Source organism: Tachypleus tridentatus, chromosome 3 (assembly GCF_004210375.1).
Source record: "Tachypleus tridentatus isolate NWPU-2018 chromosome 3, ASM421037v1, whole genome shotgun sequence".
NCBI classification, from domain to species: domain Eukaryota; kingdom Metazoa; phylum Arthropoda; class Merostomata; order Xiphosura; family Limulidae; genus Tachypleus; species Tachypleus tridentatus.
The window spans coordinates 81129421-81155327 of record NC_134827.1 but is presented as its reverse complement, the minus strand read 5'-3'; the positions used below and the strand labels follow the sequence as shown (position 1 = coordinate 81155327).

General features: G+C 33.9%; 2 protein-coding genes across 4 annotated transcripts in view; one reads left to right on the top strand and one right to left on the bottom strand.

Annotated features, from left to right (window-relative positions):
• LOC143247340 (uncharacterized) overlaps positions 1-4933 on the top strand; it is a 47717-nt gene extending 42784 nt beyond the window's left edge. For both annotated transcript variants that reach the window (XM_076495219.1, XM_076495216.1), the window contains one exon: positions 4095-4933. The gene's annotated coding sequence lies outside the window, so the exon portion shown is untranslated. The remainder of the gene's footprint in view (positions 1-4094) is intronic.
• Positions 1-25907, bottom strand: part of LOC143247338 (protein cycle-like) — an 81879-nt gene that overhangs the window by 8040 nt on the left and 47932 nt on the right. Inside the window, exons 2-10 of one of the 2 annotated variants that reach the window (XM_076495211.1) lie at positions 25443-25526; positions 15658-15723; positions 14833-14990; positions 8406-8485; positions 6537-6629; positions 5821-5938; positions 4032-4196; positions 1724-1967; positions 431-537 (exon numbers count right to left, since the gene is read on the bottom strand). In XM_076495211.1, the coding sequence (XP_076351326.1) occupies positions 431-537; positions 1724-1967; positions 4032-4196; positions 5821-5938; positions 6537-6629; positions 8406-8485; positions 14833-14990; positions 15658-15723; positions 25443-25510 (1099 nt within the window). In that variant the 5' untranslated portion in view covers positions 25511-25526. The remainder of the gene's footprint in view (positions 1-430; positions 538-1723; positions 1968-4031; positions 4197-5820; positions 5939-6536; positions 6630-8405; positions 8486-14832; positions 14991-15657; positions 15724-25442; positions 25527-25907) is intronic. The other variant, XM_076495212.1, reaches the window with a different exon arrangement.

The following is a 25907-nucleotide window of genomic DNA, read 5'->3' as shown; positions in this document are numbered from 1 at the left end:
TATTTAATTGAAATGCTTCATCCTTTACTTAAAATACTGTATCAATGCTGTTCAAACATTCAACTGTCAAATTAAAAGGTTTTCATTGGAAATTAGATTTTACCAATATAGTTCAAATCCTCAAATGTTAAGATAATGTCAGACAAAAAAAAAGTTCTTAACATTACTTTGACTTATCTGTTTGAAAGATTTTCTGACTGAACAAACAGAATTTTGACAATTAATTTGCCAATGTAAGTATAAAAAGTGCTGTATGAATTCAACAAAATTAAACTGTACATAAGTGATGTCTAAAAAGTCAGAAAAAAGGAATTTCTACATATTTGAAACATATAAATGCTTCATGTAGTGTTTTTCTTTATAAAAGAACTGAGTGTGGTTTTGGAAGAAATAATATATGTAACATTTAGATGGAATATGCATTTCTTACCTTGCTTGTGACTATCTGCTAAATGTCCTACATCCTCTTGATGAAAGTATTCATAAAAAGAAGTTCCTAGAAGCTCTTGAGGAAGGTACCCTAACATTAAAGTAGCCCTAAAAATATAAAAATTACAAGACTTTTCCTACTAAAGTTCTGGAAAAAAACAAACAAGAAGGAATCTTCAACAGTCACAGCACTTGAAATTCTTTTATTAATGATTAAAGTAAATTAATCTACGAGTTTTCATTTTTTTATTATCCAAATTTTTGTGTACCATCAGTACCAAGTGTAATTTGCATATACCCAGTTCAACTTTATTATTGATCAGGATCTCTATCAGCATACCCTCAAATTCAGTTTCTTTTCAGGCAAGATTAATGTATATTAATGTATAAAACCTTGTATGTTGTCAAATACATCAACTGAAAGGGTTTGACTTCCCAAGTCCAAAACTGTAATTAGATATCAAATCAGTCAAGAGATGATACAGCACTGAGCTAAAATCTTGTTCTTGAAGAAGAAAAAAAAAAAAAAAAACTCAAAGCCATTCTATAAGCCACAATGCCATGGCTAAAAATGCACATTATATTTAGAGAACCACTCCTTCTCATTTCTAACTCTGTGTTCAGTAGCATTGTCCACCTAGAATATATACTGTCACCATGTAGATTGATGGTGAGTACTAATAAGCACTCCTGGTCAGTAATGATGTATGCTAGAGCACTAAGTATAGACTTGAGAATGATAGGAGGAGCTGTGCTTTCATTAATTTACACTTTTTAAATTATTCTAGCTCATCTATTTTTACATTTTATTAAAAGTTCTTAGTAAGGACTGAATCTACTTCACAAACAATGATTAGAAAACTGTAAAATAGGTGACTGCTAGAAATAGAAAATAAATTCATAATAGAATTAAATAATGTTAGATTAATACTAGAAATAAATGAGCTTATCCACCAAAATATTGTTTTTGATTAATTAAAAACTCAAAGATGCAAACCTAAAGTGACAATACAAAGCTTTAAATCATCCTATATATTTAAAGAACTTAACTTTTAATTGTGACATTGAGTGTTTGTGTGTTTTCTTATAACAAACCCCCAGCTGGCTATCAGCTATGTCCATTAAGAGCAATTGAACCTCTTATTTTAGCACTTTAAATCCAATGACTTACCACTGTCCCACCAGGAAACTAATTGTGTGTGTGTGTGCACGTATATAAAACACACACACACACGTAATTAAGTCATATTTATATCTTTTCCCAAATAAAGACACATGCTTTATTGGTTATTACCTTTGGTCAACATAAAGAAATTTTCCATCCATGGCATGCCTTGAGACAAATTCAAGTGATTTAACTTCAAGTCCTGGTTGAGGAACTTCTGGTTGTAAGATTCCAGGGTGAACACGACCCACTGCCACCAAACAACTAAGGTTACAGCTCTCACTGTCACTGTCTGTTTCCTCCTGAAGATTCAACTTGGCTGGAGCCCAAGATTTAAGATAGCCCGTACAGTGAATGACCAGATATTTACGATCTGTCAGACAAAAGACGTACAACTGAACTTGCAATTAGTTTCAAAAAACTATAAAAAATGCAGTTTAATTCACAGTTATCTTTAGGAAATACTACTTATTCTACAGTTATCTGTGAAATAGAAATAATAATAATACCCTACAGCTATATCAAGTAGGTAGGTAGTCTTATCAAGTGGTCAAGAAGCCATGCACTTTACACAGTTATCTGTCAAGTAATCACACTAATAACACTAAATGTACAGATATGTGTGTAAACCATAAATATTGTTACCTATTATTGATAATACTACACTACTATTAATTACTATTTTAAATTCAGTATTATTATTTTCGTGGCTTTAACTTAAGTCCAAGACCCCTCATACATCAGGTGAATGTTGCACTGATTGACCTAAATGGTTAATCCACTAACAATTGCTAATAAGGCACATTGGTATCTAATAATATTAGACTTGCCCTGAAATTATCATTCATGTTCAAATAATACTAGTAAACATGGGGATAAGTCTATAAAATAATTGAAGATGATAAGTTATGAATGTACCTTAACAACAGCTAAATGCTAGATGGAAAGAGGCAGCCAATGTAATATCGAAACAGTTTCAACAGATATTAGTGGCTGATCTAACACTAACTGGTGTTTCCTCAATGATGTAACTACAATCAAAACTATAATTATTTAACATGGTTTTCAATGACCCCTTTTACAGAATCCAAAAAAAGTGCATACACTTTTAATTTCTAATCATATCTACTTTAAAATACAGTGAATTAGAAATTTGGCACAAATATTTCTTTATAAAATATTTTCAATTATTTTACTAATGAAATTAAGACTCAAGCAATATTCAGTAGCAAGATTTGTCAATAATTACTGTACTTTTCATACATATAGCTTAATTAATACATGGTCCAAAACCGTTTTTACTTCTTGACAGGCACTTTTAATTCAAGATCAACTCATCCATACAAATATATCACATTTACATTAACAGGTTCATCTGCATGGATCAGATAAATGAACTATTGTAAAAAGGAAGTTACACAAAATTACTAGTTTGACAGGCTTAATACCATAACAGATGAACTAAGATCCCTCCAAGCATTTGTATAGATAGATTTATACTGATAAGTAATGTAATTATCTTTATAGTATTTTAAGTTGAATGGAATACTTAATTGCTTTATGTGTGGATGTATCTAAAGTTATAAATAAATAAATGTAAATATTTTACTCTATCTATAAACAAAAACAAGTTCTTTACCACAGATCTTGCTTAATTTCATATTTTTAATTCTGGGAACATCTGTGAACTAATATACTATTCGCATGATTCAAGTGTGTAGTTCTGTAGCATAAGATGTTTAACCTAACTACAGGCTTAATTTACACATAGAGCACTTACATTGCTCCTAAAATATGAGATTATCTGTTGAAAATATTAATTAACCTATTTGTCAATTTTTTAAAAACAAACAAAAAATGCTGACATAATATTTTAATTTTGAGTTTACTTCCTGGTAAAGTATACTTTATTACAAATTACAGCATTTACAGAAAGTAAGATTAGTTTCTTACAGTGAAAGCTGTAAATTGTAATAAACACTGACACAGTTTTACCCATTACTGATTGCAGTGATTGTAAACTTACAGATGATCTTTTGAGTAGAAGTTAAAACTGCTAATTTGTGACACATTCATCAAATGTGCAGTCACCAAAACATACAGCTAATAAATAAAACAACAGGATTTAATTTACAGATATTTTTTGTTTGTTTTGTTGTTAAACACAAGACTTAAAAATGAGCTGTCTGTACAAATGTAAAACCCTGATGTTTAGCAGTATAAGCTCTCAGCTAAGCCACTAGAGTAGGATAATATTTTCAGTGAATATTCAGTCTTATCTCTTATTTGTTCTCCCACTGGGCAAATAAACATCAGTAGGGAATATATTCATTTTCATTTGGGTTCAATGCTTTATTTAAAAATTATTTCATTTAATTAAGTAAGAAAATTTAGAGACACACAGCTGATAAGGTAAATAGTATTTTACAACACTAACCTGCGTTCTGTGATTTTCGTTTCTTATGGCAACCTGTTGTTGTATCAGCTTCTTCTTTTACAGTTGCTAGTGACCTACATTTCATTCGACAGAAGAATGACCGTCTGGACCCAGGACAAAGTCTACTCTGACCAGACGGCATGTCAGTCTTCACAGGAAGCATAGCTGATGAAACATGTTTATAGATAAATTAATAATACTTCTCAAGTGTCCTGCTATTTCAAATCCTACCTTCTCACAGTTTTCAGTGCAGTAATTTTTATGTCCTTTTGTTCATATTACATGTGTTTTGCATTATTAAACACACACTTGACCAGCAAATAAAATCTATATTAATGATATTCTTCAAAGAAAGAAATATTGAAAATTTGTTTAGATTAAAAAATGCATTTCAAATATGCATGACTATCAAATGGGTTATTTGAATTATCTATTATCATTTCAGGTCAGTAAGACTATATTTTTGTGTGTATTGTAAGTATTGACAAAACAAAATATCTAAAAGAATTGCCTCATAAGTGGCAAGATCATACTCTGTGTAGGTAATGTGTCTAATATGTACTAACACCACACATTTGTATATAGCATCTTTGGTGAGCTTCAATATCTCATTACATAATTTTTTTATTATAGCAATAGAGCTTGCAATATGTCTAGCAGTTTTCCTATATTTTAAAGACAATATGGTCACATAAAAAAGCAATGATATTTGTATTTCTTGTCATTGTTTTATTTTGTCTAAATTAAGCACATCATTGTAAGTAAAGGTTTAATAACATTAGCATAACTTAAGAACAGTTACAGTTTTCACAAATCATTACCATGTAATAAAGTTGAGATAAAACCTAAGTTGTACTTTTTTTTTTTATGTTATCTTTGCGTTATAAATTTCTTAAGGTGAATTTCTTCTTGTTCACTTTTCTTACTATCATAACACTATCACATAGACAGCAGTAATGTTAAAGAATAAATGCAGATTAAACTGAGAAGAGAGAGCACAAATTACAATGAAAGGAGTGCAAAGACAACATGTTAATGTTTGTCACTTTCACTTATGGTTTTTCTTTTATTATAAACATTTTGCAAATGCACTAACTGGACTCAAAACTTGACTTACATGCTATAAGTTAAATTTCACAATAAGGATTTTATTTGAAAAATTAATATCTATTAATTAGAAGTGAGACATCCCAAAGGAGCTAAAGTTCACATTATAAAGTTTGAATGAAACTGACAAAGTAAATGTGATGGACTTAAATCATTGCACCATCTCTAGAATACTGGCAGTGAGATGAATGAAACAGTTTTACCAGAACTTGAGATAAAGTAAAAACGTTTCTGTTTTGTTCAATTTATAACAATGTTACAATTAGTAATGAAACTTTACCTAATGTGTTGGAGAAAAATTAATCAAACTGTTTTATAATTTCACACATATATAATGTTTTGTTTAGAAAATAGGTTGTGACTTTTACAGTTGTAATTTATGTGCAGTATTGCAAATAATTATGGGCACTATAAGAAATAATGGGAGTGAAGTCCCTTTTTTGTGTGAAAATAAAATCAGGAAACAGGAAGTCAAGAAACAGTAATTATATAATGCAAAACTATTAATAAAACAAATGAGGGTTACAGATATCACAAACTTACCAAGTGCATCTAATACTCCCCACTTTTCTGTGCTTTCAAAGGAGTTTCATTGAAATTTTATGAAAAATGAGCAGTTTGTTAACATTTATACAAAGAGATTATCAAATATTAACTTTCATGTAATAAGTCTGTTACTTACTTTTTGCATCTATGAGACGCTCTTTAGGAGACAGATCAGAGGATGACAGCTGTTCCTTCACTTTTGCTATGTCTTTAGGATGTAAAATATCAAACCAACTTTGACCCAAAAGATCTCCCTACGATAACAAAGATGAAAGGTATGAAGAATGTTTTGACAAGTTCCAAGCATGTTAGTAAGTTTCTGAACTACTTAAACAATAAATATATTAGATTTTAACATAGGAACGTCAAGAACACAAGTGTTAAATGAAAATTACCTTTTCTTACACCTGTGTTATGACTGGTAACAGCAGTTGATGATTACACTAATGGGTCAAATTTTAAGGCAGACTAAAATTTATGATCTTATTGTAACACAAATAACAACACTTTATTCTCTTTTTCTTGATAATTATGTGCATTTTACAAAAATGTTTGGACATTATACTTAAGTTTCTGTGTGTGTTTATTTCTCTATTATCTGTTAAGCTGAAGGAATCTGGTCTGAATAAATATATAATGGTCAACTAACATTTTCTATTAGTATTTAAGATAGGGTTAAACAAGTTTAAATATATTTTGCACTTCATTCTATGCTGCCCTGTTTTTTTTAATACTGTCTTTTTGCATGAAAATTACACTTCTCTTGTCCTTCAGGAAGATTTTCACTTGTTAGTAATCCTTTATAATTAGTTGTTTTTAACTACAGAAAATTATATAGATTACAGGTCATACCTGGGAGTAGTTGAGAATCTGGGATACTGATTCAGAAACAAACAAAATACGCCCTCTGTCACAGCTAACAACAAATAAAAATCCTTCAGCAGCCTAGAACATAAAGTTAATCGGTGTTACAATTTCCCCCTTTTGGCAGTTAAAGTGTAGGGTCTGATTTAAAATTTAAACTTCCAATAGCAGTCAACATGTAATTGGTGTATTATAAAAATGAAATTAGAACTAATGATGTCAGTGATGTGATTGAAAATAAATCAGCTCTGTCATTTAATAAATAAATAAAATATAGTTAAAATATGTTTTTATTAGCAAGATAAAAAACCTGCTAAAAAGAACACAAAGTTTAAACAAGAAAGTCATCTTAGGTCTACAAGTACTTCAGGCACTGATACAATAGCTACTTATGTGTTCTAGTTTATATATGCTATCTAACACTAGTGTAATAGTGTTTTAAACCATTGTTTCTCAATTGGAGGCCTGCAGGTTATATCAGACCCTTGAAAGCCTAATACTATGCCTGGAAGCTTAGTGCTCAGTGTTGCAGTACCAACAAAATACAAACTAAAATCCTGTCAGGACAATATGTGAAACATCTTATGGTATCTTTTTGACCTAGAGGTCTCTTAACAGCTAAAAGTGGCAATAATTAAGTTAAGGTTTCACAGAGTTTAAGACAAGAAAGTTAGAAATAGGTGTGTTTTAATCTATAGTGCAGTATACAATATAAAATATGAATCAGCTAGTGATGGACTCTCTGGTAAATAATGATCCAATCAAATTTAGTTTTAGTGTTTACTTTTTAAAGTAAAGTGCTTAGTATTTCATAGATTAGCAACATTACATCAAAATAATACTGATGACACTCATTAACAAATCTTTCCTTACTGGCCTCATACAAACTTCTGATAAGAAAATAATGTAAGCTATTGATATATAGTTCATGTCTCTCCAGCATAAGACATGAATTATCACAGTTAATATTTTCTTTGAATAAAATTAATAATTCTCTAGCTCTGATTGCTTACAATCATTAAATGGTAATACTGTTTCCTAAAGAGCTTTTACAAAAATAACTAAAACAAATCTATACAATATATTAAAAAAAAGACATTTACACATTTTTAAAATAAAACTGTATTCCTGATGCACATTTTTAGAGATCAACTAATTTTGAAACTTTAACCTTCTATTGCACAAATTATGAAAACATAATAGGGAAAAATATTTTTATGAAATATATTTTGTTAGGTTATAAATGAATATGTTACCTAGAGGTAACATTGCTCAATTGAGAAGCACTTGAAAATAATTCCATTGTTTATTTAAATTTAACTGAAAGTAAGAGTATTCACCTACAGAATTAAAGCATTTGTACAGGTATCATGAAACAAAAGGTAGATTCGTTATCTGTGCATTACAATGTGAATCAGAGGGTTAAGGTTGAATGGAATTCTACATATACAAATTTAATTGCAAGATAATACTTCATATACAACATCAGTGTTTTGAAATTCATTCTATAACAGCCTGGAATATCTCCGAATAATTATATAAAATGCAGATTTAACACTCAATAGTTTCTTTTCTCACAAATACAAATAAGGAAGATTTTAATTTATTTTTGACACAACATCACTTGTAATATCTCAAGGTGTTTGTTGTTTTTGTGTTTTTGTTTGTTACAAGAACAAATTCTGAATTCACTATAACTCTAAGCAATGATGAATAATGATGGCCTAGGTTCACTTTAATATTTGTGGTACCTACAAATTATACAGATTTCACTTTGATAATTAATGTTTATTTAAAATAAAATAAAAATAATTTTCTGAGTTGAACCACATATTTCAAGATATAATAAATACTTACCTCTAAAATAAGATATTTTAATTCCTCATCTGAGAGAAAAGATGGTTTGTAATGGCCTTCGGTATAAGAATTTATGGATCCTGTAACAGCATAATAAAAAGATTGTAAACTAAATTCTTGTTGCTTATAATAGTTTACAATGAATTACAATGGAACACCGTTAAGCCGCGGTATTTGGGAGGTCAACCTGCTTAACCGCGACTTAAACCTTTGTGACTGAAAAGCCGAAGTCGCCAACAGCTCCGCCGAGGAGCCTCATCCGGGCCATTGCGTGATCATTATATCGGATTATCGAGTTAAAAATAATACTTTAATTATTGATCACGGATTTACCGCGGATTAACTTTAATGTATGGAGAAATGTAATTCGGTAACAATGGCGGCCTCCATAAAGCTGACATAGAGAGCGGATAAGGTAGATTAACGGTCGATTTCTATTGTAATATATTTTATTTATTTCCCAAATTAAAGCACATCCTTTTTAAATATCCCCTTGAAGTTATAAAGCCAGGATTAAATTCGTAAGCCGTGTTTTTACACGTTCTTAAATTAGCGATGATCCGCGATAATCCTCGCTCACAAGACTTGCTACAGCGGCTTAAGCGATTTCACGGTTTACTGGTCCGCGGCTTAATGGCGCTCCACTGTACTTATAGGTTTGTACTTATAAATTATATTCTACTTCCACAAAGTTGATAGTAAGCTCTACCACTCTCAGGTTTACATTCACGAGATTTAATTTGGCAAAAGACAAATAGGTGTGAACTTAACACAGTGACCAATATAAATCAAAATGCATTGTCCGTAAGGCTCACATAACAAGAAACTATAGAATTATTACCAGTAAATAAGATAAACAAGGTAGCTTACAAGTACATTTAATTTACTATTATAAACAGTGTGACAGTAAAGTATATGTTAGTAAAATCTTAATTGTAATTTCATGTCTTTATGACTTGTTTGTTTGAGTTTCGCACAAAGCTACTCGAGGGCTATCTGTGCTAGCCATCTCTAATTTAGCAGTGTAAGACTAGAGGGAAGGCAGCTAGTCATCACCACCCACCGCCAACTCTTGGGCTACTCTTTTACCAACGAATAGTGGGATTGACTGTAACATTATACGCCCCCACGGCTGGGAGGGCGAGCATGTTTAGCGCGACGCGGGCGCGAACCCGCGACCCTCAGATTACGAGTCACACGCCTTACGCGCTTGGCCATGACAGGCCATGGTCTTTATAGCAACATAAGATAATTATAAAATCGGAAAAATCTTTAATCAAAAATAATTGTTACTTTTATCCTTGTGCTAATGTTTTATTTTATTTAGTATTTCTAGTAATTTCTGCGTAATTCAAAATTTAACCTCTATTCTTAAAACTCCTGCTGTCGGTGGCAGTATGATAGCACTACTGGAATGATAAATATTTTTTAATGGTATTTAGTGTTATTTTTTAAATCTGACACATCAGTCCTCCTAAACCTATATGAGAGAAAGTTAAAATATACCTGGTTTAACAAATTCCTATTTCCATACTGATTATAATAATGAGCTTTGCTTTGGCATTGACTAAACGCGTACTGTTCTCAGACACTTACTTTCGGGCATCTTGTTGAAAATATTCATCGTGAGGTGAACTAGGAAAATTATTTTAAATATATATATATATATACACTCGTTATTATTATTATATTATTCAGCTAGCTTTAATTCTTGGCTGGTTGAAGAACAATAATGCCCCTGGACCAAATAATATTTCCCCAATGGTTTTGAAGGAGGTTAAAAACTGGATATGTAAACCTCTTGCTAGTTTTTTGTTTTTTTTAATCAGCCCTTGCATAGTGGGCAAGTACCAGCGGGTTGGAAATTAGAATTCCGCTTTTCAAAAGAAGTGGTTAAAATTGCCCCAGTAATTATTTGCGATAATCAGTGCAATGGGGCAATATGTCAATATGCAGTTTAACCCTTCGACTGGGAGCCCCTCAACCTTACCCTGTGTGGGTGTCTATTCCTCCATCGATTTATTCTAACTGCTGTATTGTGGGTGACAGAAGTGGCACATGGGATTGTTCCAATTCTGTCCTTGGCCACCCTTCCTTCTCTCTTCCTACAGGAATGTTATTGTCATTTGGCCTGTTTCATGGTTGGAGGAGTTGATTGTGATAGACATCTTTTCAATAACAAATGTCAAATACTCGGACTGATAGCTTAGAGCTAATCCTTGTGCGATACCAGGGATCTGAAATAGTTCTTAATTGCCTGGTTATTAGGTTTGATGTGAAGATAGTATCCTACTTGATGTAACTCATCGAGTATGGTTCACTGCATCCTAGCCATTCTACATATTCTTGCTTACCCACTTTTCGCACTCAGGGATTGTGTTGCAATATATTTGTCTGGTTATGATCGCTTTCTTATCTTGTCTCTCCCACTCGGATGGGCTCCTATAATTTTCTTCCATTTCATCTTATACATTGCTGGCCAAAATCTTAAGGCCAACGAACATAAAGAAAAAATATGCATTTTGCGTTGTTAGACTCAACCACTTATTTGAGTAGAGCTTCCAAAGATGACAATAAGAAAAGGGAAAATAAAAATAAAAAACTTTTTAGTATTTAATAGGGAAAATGTGAACACTATGAAATTAGCGTAAATACTAGCTGATTAAAAGTTTAAGACCATACTGAAACGAAGCGTTAATCGGTAAATACGTAACGAAATTTATTAATTTGTGTTCAAGCATTAGCATTGTCAACATCTCCAACTGACATCTCCTGTATTACATTAGGTAAAAACATGGCAAAGGCTAAAACGTTGACAGAGTTTGAACGTAGCAGAATTCTCTCTCTCAACGTGCCATCGCTGGTGAGATTGGGCGTAGTAAAACTGCTGTTGCAAATTTCTTTAAAAAACCTGAGGGATACAGAACGAGAATTTCAAGTGGTCGGCCCAAGAAAATTTCGCCGGTGTTGAGCAGGAGAATTCGACGGGTTGATCGGCAAGACACCAGCCGATGGTAGAAACAGATTAAGACCCTTACGGACGCAGAATGCAACTCAAGAACAATAAGACGGCATCTTTGAGAGAAAGGCTTTAAAAACCGTAAATGTCTTCAAAGGCCACACCTCCTTCCACACCACGAAACATCTCGGTTAAACTTTGTTGAAAAGCACCAAACATGGGACGTAGAAAAGTGGACGAAGGTTTTATTCTCTGATGAAAAACAATTTAACCTGGATGGTCCAGAAGTCTTCCAACGTTACTGGCACGATAAGGATATCCCACCGAAGACGTTTTCTACACGACACAGTGGAGGAGGTTCCATCATGATCTGGGGTGCTTTCTCCTTCCATGAAACAATGGAGCTTCAAGTTATACAGGGGCGTCAAACAGCAACTGGCTACATTGGCATGTTGGAGAGAGCATCTCTATTGACTGAAGGACCTCGCATGTGTGGAAATGACCGGATCTTTCAGCAGGACAATGCTTCAATCCACAATGCCAGCAGTACAAAGAACCTTTTCATGGCGAATAACGTGATTCTTTTGGACCATACAGCGTGTTCGCTCGAACTGAACCCCATTGAAAATGTTTGGGAGTGGGTGGCAAGGGAAGTCTATAGAAATAGATGTCAATTCCAAAAAGTGCATGATCTTCGTGAAGCCATCTTCACCACTTGGAATAACATACCAGTCATCCTTCTGCAAACGCTTATATCGATCATGCCAAAGCGAATGTTTAAAGTTATTCGCAATGACAGCCGTGCAACTCACTTCTGAGACCTCTTTTTGAGCATTTCATACCCTGTTTAGGACTTCTTTTTTGGTATGGTCTTAAACTTTTGACCAGCTAGTATTTAGTCTAATTTCATAGTGTTCACATTTTCCATATTAAATGCTAAAAAAGGTTTTTTTATTTTTACTTTCCCTTTTCTTATTTTCATCTTTCGAAGCTCTACTCAAATAAGTGGTTGAGTCTAACAACGCAAAATGCAAGTTTTTTCTTTATGTTCATTGGCCTTAAGACTTTGCCCAGCAATGTATATTCCATACAGGGTTAAAGAGCATACTTGGTTCAGAAGTAGTGCAGTTGCCCTGTTAAAATCATTTGATCTGACTCTCATCTAAGAAAGGTTTCCTTTGTATGCTTCGGGAAGTACACGTGTTCTTCCCACGCACTAGTCCTTTGTAATGAATGTAGAGTTCTAGCTAATTTTGAAATCGGATAGTACGATATTGAAGGTTGTAAGTTTCCTATGTATTTCCGATAGGTGCTTCTCTCCTTTCGTACTCTCCACCCTTCTTCTTCTTCTTCACACACTTCCAGTACTTTTGTTTTCTGCCAAACGTTTTTTTTCCGAAGTGATAGTTCAGTAGAGGCACATAAAGGGAGTTACATGCGTCACGTGAGTGAACTATGCTCGTATTGGTGGAGAGGTGGTGCGTGATGATTTACATGAGGCGTGTTGGATTCACTTAATTCCAATAGGGGAAACGGAATGTCTGTGGCAGGCATAAAGAAAAAGTTCGCATTTAGGGGCAGCAATGAACAAGAAAAGCTAATCTTGTGAGGGAGAGTACCTACTGAAAATATATTTCCAGTATAGCAAAAGACACCACTGTATTCACTCAACCACAGAAAGAACTCCCACAGTGACAAGACGACAGATAACGATATGGGACAAAATCCATCCCATCTGTATGCAATGACTCTCAGAACTGAAAATCAGTATGGTTTGGGTTGTTTTGAATTTCGCTCAAAGCTACACAAGGGCTATCTGCGATAGCTGTCACTAATTTAGCAGTGTAAGACTATAGGGAAGGCAGCTAGTCATCACCACCCACCGCCAATTCTTGGGCTACTCTTTTACCAACAAATAGTGGGATTGACCGTAACATAATAACGCTCCCACGGCTGAAAAGGCGAGCATGTTTGATGCAACGGGGATTTGAACCGCGACCCTCAGATTACGAGTGAATACCTTAACCAACCTGGCCATGCTCGGCCATGGCTTGATGAATAGACAGTTTAGTGTATTGTTTTATTTGTGTATTATGATAATTCAAAATACTTCATATTCCAGAAAAGGGGCAATTGTTGAAAGTTATATTTCTAATATTTTAATTTAGATGTTTGTATGATAGAGGGAGCTAATCATAATGATGACGTAATATATCTAGAAATTTAGATATTTCGTGCGTCATATGGAAAGAACAGTAACATTTAAGTATATGAATAAATGATTTAGTTACTAATCTTTAAATGGTTCAGTTTAGTGTTAATTGTGCATTCGTTCAATTACTCAATCGATTTACAAGGAAATTTTGAGAAATAATTTGTGAGTTGGGCATCCATAATTGTCACACTCACTATTTAAACGTTGTGAGCTTCGGCTTATAACCTATGTAAAAAATAAATGTAGTCTGTGGGAAACACTATCGAAGATGTAAGTTAATTCGTTATCGTTACTTGGACTGGACTATTGAAACTGTAGCACTATTTTTTTTATCAATTCAGTTTTCAAATTCTATGTTTGTGCACCCTTGTATTATTCTGTTGTTTAAATGATCCTACGAATAAAGTTAAAAGAACAGAAGAGCAATATTTATACAATATAATTACTGCAATGCCTTTTAATAATGAATTATATTAAAATATTAAGTGTAGTTCAAATATTAAAGGTTAGTGTGGCTGGAGTGTGAACTCAATGGTTCCAAGTTCGTATCCTGTAACAACGAAAACTTCCGCACTTTCAGGCTACGAGTCTATAATATTGATGGACAAATTTTATTATTTCATAAGACAAGGTAAGCCCGAGAGATAGTGGTGGATAGTTTAAACCAGTTGTTTTCACTGAGATCCGTAAATTCAAAATTAGCAATGTCTACGAGCAGAACTGTGTAGTTGGTAAAACAACAAACAAATTATATGCAAATATCTTCTTCAAAGTACCATCAACTTTTATTATTTTCACTAAACAGAAAAATTAGTAAATGTTTATTTTTATCTTTTTTTTTTTTTGCTTACAAAAAGATTGTTTATTTTGATCAAAACATCTTCTGTCTCCTTTATAAAGGCCCGGCACGGCCAGGTGAGTTAAGGTATTCGAGTCGTAATCCGAGGGTAGCGGGTTCGAACCCCCGTTGCACCAAACATGCTCGCCCTTTCAGTCGTGGGAGCGTTATAATGTTACGGCCAATCCTACTATTCGTTGGTAAAAGAGTAGCCCAAAAGTTGGCGGTGGGTGGTGATGACTAGCTGCTTTCTCTCTAGTCTTACACTGCTAAATTAGGGACGCCTAGTGCAGATAGCTCTCGTGTAGCTTTGTGCGAAATTCAAAAGCATACAAACTCATTCGTAACCATATTAAGTAATTATTTAAATCGATCACGTGGACAAGTAGCGAATTGAGAAAAGCAAAACACCTACCTCGTAATGTCTTCATGTGTTGGACTGCCATCCGAAGAACTGTTAACTTGTCCAACTTACGAGACATAGCATTACACATGGGGACCATTGAGGAAAGCTCTGAAATATATGTGTTCATCTTGTCTCTTCGTCGTTTCTCAATTTCACTGTGATTGTGCCTATGATTTTAAAATGTAAACAAGTTTGAGAAATATACAACGTTCGTGTGAATTCTTGTGTTGAACAGGTAAATTTCATTGATACATATAACAATTAAAATAGAGAAATTTTATATTTTCATGGGAGTAAATTAATTCTAGAGAAATGAAAAATACAACATACAATTAAATTCGAAATGCAACACATAAAAATAACAATAACCAGACAGTTTAGTATTATTGAAATCAAGTTAATTTCAAATACATATTTATGTACATTTTTTCCTGAACCACAAAAGCTTTCTATCACGTTATAATGCGATAATATAAAATAATTTTGTTTGTTTTTTAAATGCATGTCATTTGTGGAAAAACATAATTTTCAAAGCACAATAATAGTATATGACAGTACTAACTGTGAGTTGAATTGAATAAGGCTTCAAGATTCAGATATAATATTCTGGCCCATAAGGGTCACATAGGATCTCGTTAAATTTAGTTACATGTTTAACCATCAGTTACCAGAAATTTCGACTGTTCTTTTTGTAACAATGCTTACTGATCACAAGCCAACTATCTTATGTATACAATGTCTTAGCACTTGCAAATCGACATCTATTAAAAGAATAACATAGTAGCTAAAAATTTACCAAAGCTAGATACATTGAATAATGTAACTTTTACACACTTTTTTGTTTGTTCACTTTCCAGCTTCTGAACTTTCATGTCTTTTTCTTCTGCATCACTGGAAGTGCTGAGAAAAACATAAAAAAACATATATATATTAGATTACCCATATTATTTAAATGTTTTGCAAGAATGTTTTCCTTACCGATTTAGAAATCCGAAGGTCGCAGGTTCGAATCCCCGTCACACCAAACATGCTTGCCCTTTCAGCTGTGAGGGCGTTATAATGTTACAGTCAATCCCATTATTCGTTGGTACAAGGGTAACCCAGAGTTGGCTGTGGGTGGTGATAACTAGCTGCCTTCCCTCTGCTCTCACACTACTAAATTAGAAACGGCTAGCGCAGATAGCCATCGTGTAGCTTTGCGCGAAATTCAAAAACAAACAAACCCTTTAGTCTTACACAGCTAAATTAGGGACAACTAGCGCAGGTAGCCCTAACTTAGAATTTAAGAAGCATAAAATAATTTAACAGGACTGAAAATTCTAGAAAAAATATCGCATTGCATTCTCATTTATTGTGTTTAGAATTATACACTGATTTAAAAATGATTTGGCATTGGAAACATGACGAACTCCTTTTAGAAAACTTTAAAAAGTGTTTAAGAATATTGAAGAACAGTCGTCTCTTTGGCATATGTATCTTAGTATAAAATGAACCAACTTGAAGGAGCTTAGGTTGACCATCATGGTAGAGCTCTGGATTTCGGAGCTGGCGTGTGAGGTTAGAATCTATGCCAAACACAAGTATTGCCTACAGTATGAGAGTGTCAGTCAATCTCTTACACTCGATAGTAGATGACTAACTGTTTCTCTTCTAGTCCATGTAGTTCAAAATTAGTGAAGATGTGCCTTTAAAGCAAAACCACATTGAACTATCGGGTGTGTCTACTGCGAGGAATCGAACCCTGAATTTTAACGAGCGAGTCAGTAAAACTACCAATGTTCCACTGGTATGGCGACACATACCATTAGTACTTTGTCATGTGTATAGTTGTCAATTAACAAACAACAAATAAACATTAGGTACAAGATATATACTGTCACTTTTAATATTTGTTCCTATGGTTTAATGTGTTTTTTTTTGTAAGCCAGTAGTAGTAATGTGAAACGGGCACGAATCGAAAGGTTTAAAATGAGCAGAGAAAACGGCCAGTTATTTAACTCTGCGCAACGTGTACGGAGGATTAGTGGAGGTAAATAATATTGACAATGTTTCAGATGAACCTAAGACTCAACAGAGAATTCGAAATGGTGTTAAGGTTTTCACGAGCATCACACACTGGCACAGAGTTTTATTTTTACATGATAATCGCTAACTATCGGATTTATATTTAAACCTAAACGTTCATTCTAGTTCTCTTTATTCGATCTTCAAGTGTTAATAAATGTTCAAAGGCTAGTAACACTCTTTTTACGCAAACATTTAATTCACCATACCATTGAACACATGAGCGCGGCATGGCAAAACGTGTTAAAGCGTTCGACTCGTAATCCGAGGGTCGTGGGTTCGAATCCCGGTCGCACCAAATATGCTCGCCCTCCCAGCTGTGGGGGCGTTATAATGTGACGGTCAATCTCACTATTCGTTGGTAAAAGAGTATCCCAAGAGTTGGCGGTGGGTGGTGATGACTAGTTGCCTTCCCTCTAGTCTTACACTGTCGAGTAGCTTTGCGCGAAATTCGAAAACACACACCATCAAACACCAGTGATTCACCCCAAGGTAAAAAGACAAGCATCCAGATATGTAAATATGACCTACTTAAGAAAACAAGAAACAGGTTATGTCTACATATTATTCATTATGGTAATCAGATATTTCTGCAAAAGTTCAGTGAGTGTGCTGAATGTAAGTTGCCATAAAGAGAAAAGAACATGTTGCAATTTATATTACCAGGACTTTTAAATAAGCATTTGTCCAAAAATATTACTAGCAAGTGAAGCATCACTTTTTCTACGTATTATATCAGCTTTGGACGAATTTTTGTTGGGTTTTGTTGTTTGCACAGGATAGTTTGGTTTGTTTTGAATTTCACGCAAAGCTACACGAGGGCCATCTGCTCTAGCCGTTCCTAATTTAGCAGTGTAAGAGTAGAGGGAAGGCAACTTGTCATCACAACCCACTGCCAACTCTTGGGCTACTCTTTTACCAACGAATAGTGGGATTGACCACTACATTATAACGTTCGCCGACTGAAAGTATATTTGGTGTGACGGGGATTCGAACCCGCAACCCTCAGATTGCGAGCTGAACTCCTGAACCACTTGGCCATGCCGAACCTCACACTAAAAGATATTTTGAAAACACAGTAGTTATATTATAGTCACCACTGAAGCAAAGTTAGGAGATTACGTTGTTAGTTTTTAAAATATAATTCTTATTTCTAAATACGTTTATCAGTATCATTAACTGAGAAATTTTTAAGCCTAATCGAAACAGCGTAGAAAATGGTCCTGAGTTGTTTATTTTTTCTCAAGTATAATGTTTTAGCTCGTAGTCCCATCTGTTAACCGATTTGAAATCTAATTAAAGCCTCAGCCACTGAGAAGTCTCTGTGTTGTTGTTGTTGTTTTTTTACACCAAAAAATAAATTACAATAAATAAAGCTTTTAACTCAGAAGTTTTCAAACTGTGTCGCGAGTTTCACCAAACAAAGAACGCCCGGCACTTGACTCGTAATCCAAGGATCGCGGGTTCGAATCTCCGTCACACCAAACATGCTCGCCTTTTCAGCCGTGAGGGCGAAATAATGTGATGGTCAATCCCACTATTCGTTTGTAAAAGAGTAGCCCAAGAGTTGGCGGAGTGTGGTGATGATTAGTTGCCTTTCTTCTAATATTAAACTGGTAAATTAGGGACGGCTAGCAGAGGTAGCCCTCGAGTAGCTTCGCGCGAAATTCAAAACAAACCAAACCAAACGAAAAATAATTAAAACCATTAACAAAAGTATACAAATGAACGACATATGGCAGCAGGAGTATCGCGTAAATCAAAGTAAAAGGTCAGTGAAAATCGTTTGGAAAACAATAATGTTAACTGCTGTCGGTCCAAGCCTAATCGACGAACTCTGACAATGAACAAAAGTGGCCAAGAGATTTTTGGTAAAAATATGAAAAACTGAAAAAGAAAACCACCAAAAACATCTTAAATGCTCTTTTTATGTCAAATTTATTTCATCGCCAAATATACTCGCCCTTCCAGCAGTGGGGGCATTATAATGTGACGATCAATCCCTCTATTCGTTGGTGAAAGAGTAGCCCAAGAGTTGGTGGTGGATGGTGATTACTAGCTGCCTTCTCTCTTCTAGTCTTACACTGCTAAATTAGGAACGGCGAGCGCAGATAGCCCTCGAGTAGCTTTGCGCGAAATTCAAAACAAAGAAGCAAACAAACAACTGAAAACTGCAACAATATACTATCATTAGACATTAACTTTGTTTTTTTTTGTAGTTGTGCAGGTTCAGTGACATAAAAATGAAACAGATTTGGGAACAGGTTAAAAAATCACTCAGTATAAATCCAAACTTTTAGGACAATTATTTAATAACTTGAGAACTCATGAATTATGTCACCAAATATGGAAAACGAATCTTCAAAAGAAGTGTTTTTTGTTTAAACTTTTCAGCAAATTTGCTGAGTGACTAAATCACTAAACGTCCTACGTATTATTACTCTAAATACTTATATTACAAAGACGGATTAGTGGCCATTTCAGTTTTTTGTTCATGATGTCGGAAAAATACGTATGTTTAAGAAGTTTTAATACAAAATGATAAAAACCCTAAAACTCGAGTGCTTTCAAAATATGATCCTTTTGTCTTCCGAGGTTTATCGTTTTATGTTGAGTTTATTGTTGTTGTTGTTGCTGATGGATTTCGCGTAGAGCTGCATGAAATGATAGACTATAGAGAAGGCAGTTAGTCAACACTAGTTATCACCAGTTTTTGGGCTATCAGACCGAAGAGTGGCGTTTCACAGAAGCGTCATTTTTTATTGGAGGTAACAGGACACAAACCACAGAGTCTCAGCTTCACATTCCGAAACGCGAACTTGGTGGAGGGAGGTGTTGACTAACGTCCTTCTCTCTCGATCTGTCACTTAAAGGAACAATATAAATGCTCATTTTATACAAAATTTATATGCCCAAGTTATGACGTGTGATTTTCAATCAATAAAAGTCTGTCTTTCCTTAAGTTTCAAGTAATATTTGTGATTGGAATCGGAGAATATAATTAAGATAGCCACAACACCGTGTACGGCAGCCATTTGAAAATTACCTACGGAGAGGTACGTGTGTGTGTTTTCTTATAGCAAAGCCACATAACGCTATCTACGGAGTCTACAGAGAGGAATAGAACCCCTGACTTTAGCGTTATAAACCCTTAGACTTACCGCTGTACCAGCGGTGGACTTTATGGAAAGGAAGAAGAACAGTAGCTAAGTGATCGTTAACGATATTTAAAACTGTCACGAGGGCACAAAACTTGAGTTTTTCTCGTGACCCTCCGCCCTATTCTCTGAAAGAATATATAAAATAGCTATGTATTTGTAAAGATATAATATTAGACATTATTTTTTATAAACAGTGTATTTGGAAACAGAAAAGAAACATTTGAGTCCACAAAATTTGTCATTGTTACAGCTAATCAATACGTTTGTAAATTATTTATTTATTTATAACAAATAACGTTCTTTCAACATTTTATGACAAGCATAGACAGGCTTTCTGTTTACTTCTCTCTTATCTGCTGTACGCTCGTGAAAATGTCGAAGTTTCCCCTGATTACTCACGAACAAATAAGTCAATAAGGTTTAAACGTTTATGTGCTGTTACAATTATTCATTTTTAACAATACAAATAACCAACAATGTAATTCAATAGAAATAATTATAAAATAGGACGACAAAGGTTCAGCTCCTAAAAATAATAATACATTTTTCTCAGATAAAACACCATATCACGTTTCCTTATAACGATTTTTTAAAGAGTGTTTCAGATATTTTCGGAAAGCTATGCACCTACATCCCTGATTGTGAAATGATAGAGTAAACAGAAGGGAATAATGTGATTAATGCTTTACCAAATGATCCTTCAACAACCACTAGCAAAGTCCCTTTTTAACAACTAAAACTGTAATAAAATATGCAAGGAAACATAACACCCAGACTGTTATTTATTCAATATTAAACATTTTGCCAAAATATATTTGGTGCACAGTTTTAATGTTGTAAACACTTTCTCTTCTTTAATTAGTTTTTTTGTTTTTATAAAATGTCTTTTATTTTATACCTGATACACTCAATTAACAGAAAATAAAATATGTCCTTTATCCAGGTGGTCATCACTAATAGTAACAATACAGTCGTGAGACGTCAACTGTGTGCTACTTTGAGCGAAAAGTATATATATAATGCAACATCAGTAAATTAATGGTTTGGTGATTTATTTCAACAGAGGACTATAGAAGAATTGCAAATTCTGTTCTAAATCTCGTTAGAATGATTTCTTTCGCTCACTGGAGACTCCATACACACTTGATGTCTTCTAACGTCGTTCTTGAATAATCGGATTTTGTTCATTATACATACTTTAATTTAATAGTTCCACTAAAATAGGAGATAGAGTGTTATATGTCATGTTATCATTTCATTTACTAGACTCGATAAGAACGACAAATGAAATAGACAAAGTTCAGTCACATTTGTCAAGCAAGAGCACACAGACAGATGGCAGTCGGTGTATATTGATTTTTACCACTTCTACTTTTACGCCAATTAAAAACATGATGGTTTTATTTCACTTTTTTATTTCATAGGATATTTCGTTTTTTCTACATTTTAGAAAGCACTAAAGTTCGTAACAACAACAACAAAAAGGAAATACCGATGCAATGACCTTCGAACATTTTTTGCAAAGCAAGAACATTTCGAAAGTTGCTTCAAGATGCGCAGGGTACTCCACTTGCAACCTGCGCATCGCAAGTTCGAATTCCGTCACCAAACATGCTTACGATTTTAGTCGTGAGGTGTTACATGATGGTAATTTCCATGATTGGTTGGTAAAGAGTAACCTATTAATTGGCGGTAGGTGGTGTTGAGCAGTTGCCTTCTCTCTTGTTTAAGGAGAGCTAGAGCAGATAATCGCCGAGTAGCTTCGCTCGAAATTCAAAACAAGGTGTTTAGAAATAATGTAATCTAGAACTCTACACATTTTAAACATTATTTTGGAATATACACCTTTAGAATTAATTTAGGCTATAATTTATAAATTCAGCATAAAATGAAAAAAATTGAAATTTATAGATAATTATATTAATTGCAATGCTTTCCAATGAACTGATATTACAGTGATCAATGCGAGAAATTTGTCAGCTGTTAGTTCAGTTTATTTACATCTACTTCGATATTTTTAAGTCGAATATAGAATAAATCATTAACTAAAAACAAAAGAGGTTCCTTTGTTTATTTGTTTGTTTTAGCACAAAACTGCACAATGGGTTACCTGCGCTCTGTCCACTGAAAGTAATAATTCCCTAGATTTTAGCGCTGTAAGTCTGCAGGCTTAATGCGGACCCACCAGGAAAAATCCAAAATAACCTTCAAAACCACTTAAAAAATACAGTCTTAAAGTTTTGAAATAAAAACTATCAGGGAATACTCTTCTCTAATTACGAATTGACAAACATTATATTATTATGTTTACATATACCACAATTCACTGCAAAGCACACCTGGTTTCTTTAACCCTCCCAGACACACGTGAACAGTAGTGACCACTAATCATATATCGCCACCACCAAATTACCCCTTTTTGCCTAGGCATTAATTGCCCTTAAAAGATACGATAAACATACGATCTGCATATTAATATCTTTACACACAAGCTAAATAGCTCTTTAATTATTTTTATATTGTATACTTTTGCATCGCCAAGCATCTATCGAGGACCCCCCCTAATTTCTGTTAAAAATCAAACAAACTTGTGGGTAAACAACATCCATACTGAAAATACTTTAATCTAATATCTGCAAGCTGGCATTAAGAAAACACTATTAAAGAGACATGGCTGAATTGCTACATTAATTGGATCTGAGGGACATTCAACACAGTAATTACAAGCAATATATACATAAGCGTGTAGAAGAAAATATGATAGATGTCAAGCATAAGGCAAAGACAAGCTTCAATCTATTTATCGTGATAACATTTTCATATATATTTATGAAAACCTTCCCAGCTTATGTTTTCAAGTATTTCCGGGCTCAATCTATGAATACATGATTTTAGTATTCCATTCAAACTGTATATCAATTTAAGGCAGACCAATTACTTTTAAGAAAAGTAAGTAAACAAGTAAAAGATACATTACTTTATTTTCTTATGGATTCAAGAAATGCGCATGCTCATGGGAAAATCTGCTGTAATTGGAGGAGTTTTCCGCCATTAGTAATATTTTAATGTACTTTTTATTAAAATTAAACATTCATTATTATTAATACTGTCATAACTTTCTTTGTACAACTTCATTGTTTTCAGAACTAATTATTTAGGAATACGAAAATCGTTGATAATAGTTTTTAATGCTGCTTTGAATCTACCTCAAACGTGTCAAGAGGGTGTCAGTTACAGGCAGCCCCCGTAGCAACCTACTTGTCTGCACACCCATACAAACACGTGTGCACGTGCCATAATAAGTACATACTGCTTAAACCACAGCCACAATTCTAAATTAACTGTCTGGCCAAAAGTTAAATGCTATGGAGCCTGTGACATGTCATTTATATTCCTGCAATTACATCCATAGTTTTTATATGTGCATTACAAGTTTTTGGTTCTTTGCACGTGATTAATCATTTAGGAAAAAATAAAGTTAGGAGGTAATGTAAAAAAACAAAACAAAAACACTCCTGTTACGAAATGGTTTTAAACATAGAATGGATTTGATACAAAATTCTAATGTTTTTGTTTTTTTTTAGTTTCGCGCAAAGTTACTCGAGGGCTATCTGCGTTAGCCGTCTCTAATTTAGCAATGTAAAACTAGAGGGAAGACAGCTAGTCATCACCACCCACCGCCAACTCTTGGGCTGCTCTTTTACCAATGAATAGTGGGATTGACCGTCACATTATAACAACCCCACAACTGAAAGAGCGAGCATGTTTGATGCGACGGGAATTCGAACCTGCGACCCTCGAATTACGAGTCGAACGCCTTAACCCACCTGGCCATTTATTTTAATCCATGATGACACAACTGCCTTCAAACATGTGGTCAGCTATCGATCAGTTACCTCTTTCCTTCTTTGTGGACCTGGCGATGACCGAAGAAGGTCGAAACGTTGTTCGCTCCTCTACATGGAGCTTTCTCTACCCATACCAGCCATTTTTACATACATATTTATTTATTTTGTTCAAGCGCAAAGATACCCAATAGTTTGTCTATTCTGTACTCGCCGAAAAAGTTCAAACCTCGAACTTATCGCTGAGCTACGAGATGGTGGCAAGGACAGCGCAGATAACCTATTGGGTATCTTTGTGCTTGAACAAAATAAATAAATCATTTTCATTTTTCCCGGCTCTTTCTGCAAAATAACAAATAGATCAAAGTAGCTTAAATTTAATACTTAGGCTGTGTGTGATGTATTACATCGAATTATGGAATTACTAAAGAGCTAGACAATCACATTATGATAATATACTGTTATTTTCTAACACAGATTTTGGAAGATAAAACGTATGTAGATGTGTGCAGGTAAGTTTATTCCAGCCAAAAATGTTTTAATATACTACCCTAACAAAAAAATAGCATCCACATCAAAACTGATGCTATGTACTTTTGAACAAGTATGTTTTACAGTTAAATCGAAAACACATACACCAAAGAAAATTCGATTCAAGTAACCAAAAAGAAATATTGCAGAAACAAATGGCTATTATATTTAATAAATAATTATTAGAAACACATGAACCAAAAGTATTTTGTTTTAATTAACGATATTTGTTTTTCGAGAATAAGCAATGGGTGCACATTTCATAAAGAAAGAGTTCAGATTAAACCTTACAGGTCACCGTTTCTTACATCTGTTTCTTTGTGGTAGTCCTGACTGTGAACCATTGCTCTGCAATCAAATTTCCAATGCAAAAGAATTTTATACTAAACATTTCAGTCTATGTTGTTCCCACTTTCTTTATATGACTTCCAAAGTCCATTAAATGGGTACGGATGGCCACTTCTAAAGGCCATTTGAGCAATTTAAACGTATAGACGTTCACAGGGAATATCCGTGAATGATATACCTGGAAGACTTCTTGTATTTGCATTTCGAGAAGGAGCTAATATGATAACTTATAAGTGTCTTACCAAAGGTCGTTAGAATAGTCATTGCCAAGGTTTCTGATATGTAAGTGTGTTACCAATGGTCTTTCGAAAGCCGCTGGTAAGGTTTCCGGTATGTGTGCTACCAGAGGTCGTTAGAATAGCCAATGGCAAGGCTTTTGATATGTATGTGTGTTACCAAATGTCATTAGAATAGCCATTGGTAAAGTTTCTGATATATAAGTGTGTTACCAAATGTCTTTAGATTAGCCATTGGTAAGGATTCTGATATGTTAGTCTGTTACCAAAGGTCATTTGAATAGTCATTTATAAGGTTTCTGATATGTAAGTGTGTTTACCAAAGGTCTTTAGGGTAGTCATTGATTAGGTTTTTGATATGTAAGTGTGTTACCAAAGGTCGTAAACAACCCTCTGTGTATCATGCTTTAAACAATTTAAAAAATGTTCCTTACTTTAAATCCATAATCTTCCTCTTACGGAGCGTATCCATATTCGGGCCCAGCCCCACATCTATATCCATTATGAATCTTTTTTCACTAAACAATAAGAAGAAAAGATGAAAAACATTATTTTTTGTTTAAAAATTATTACTTACAACAAAATCTAACACTTAGAAAAAATAGTGACTCAGTTTCCAAGAAGACAGACACTTGCGGTATTACATAGTGTGTACATATGATTACCAAAATAGAAAGAGACACAAGGTTAAAGAATCAGTTAAAATTTATGTAATTTGAACATTTAAAATACAAAGTGTTTAAAATAAGATAAGCCTAAATCAGGGTTTCACAGTGTGGTAGGCTATGCTATTTTGAACGCATATTTTCATGTAGCTTTTATTTCTGAGAGTTACAGTGCGAATTGTTCAATAGCCTAAGTACTCTTCCTAAAATATTAAACTCATTTAAGACGTGAGA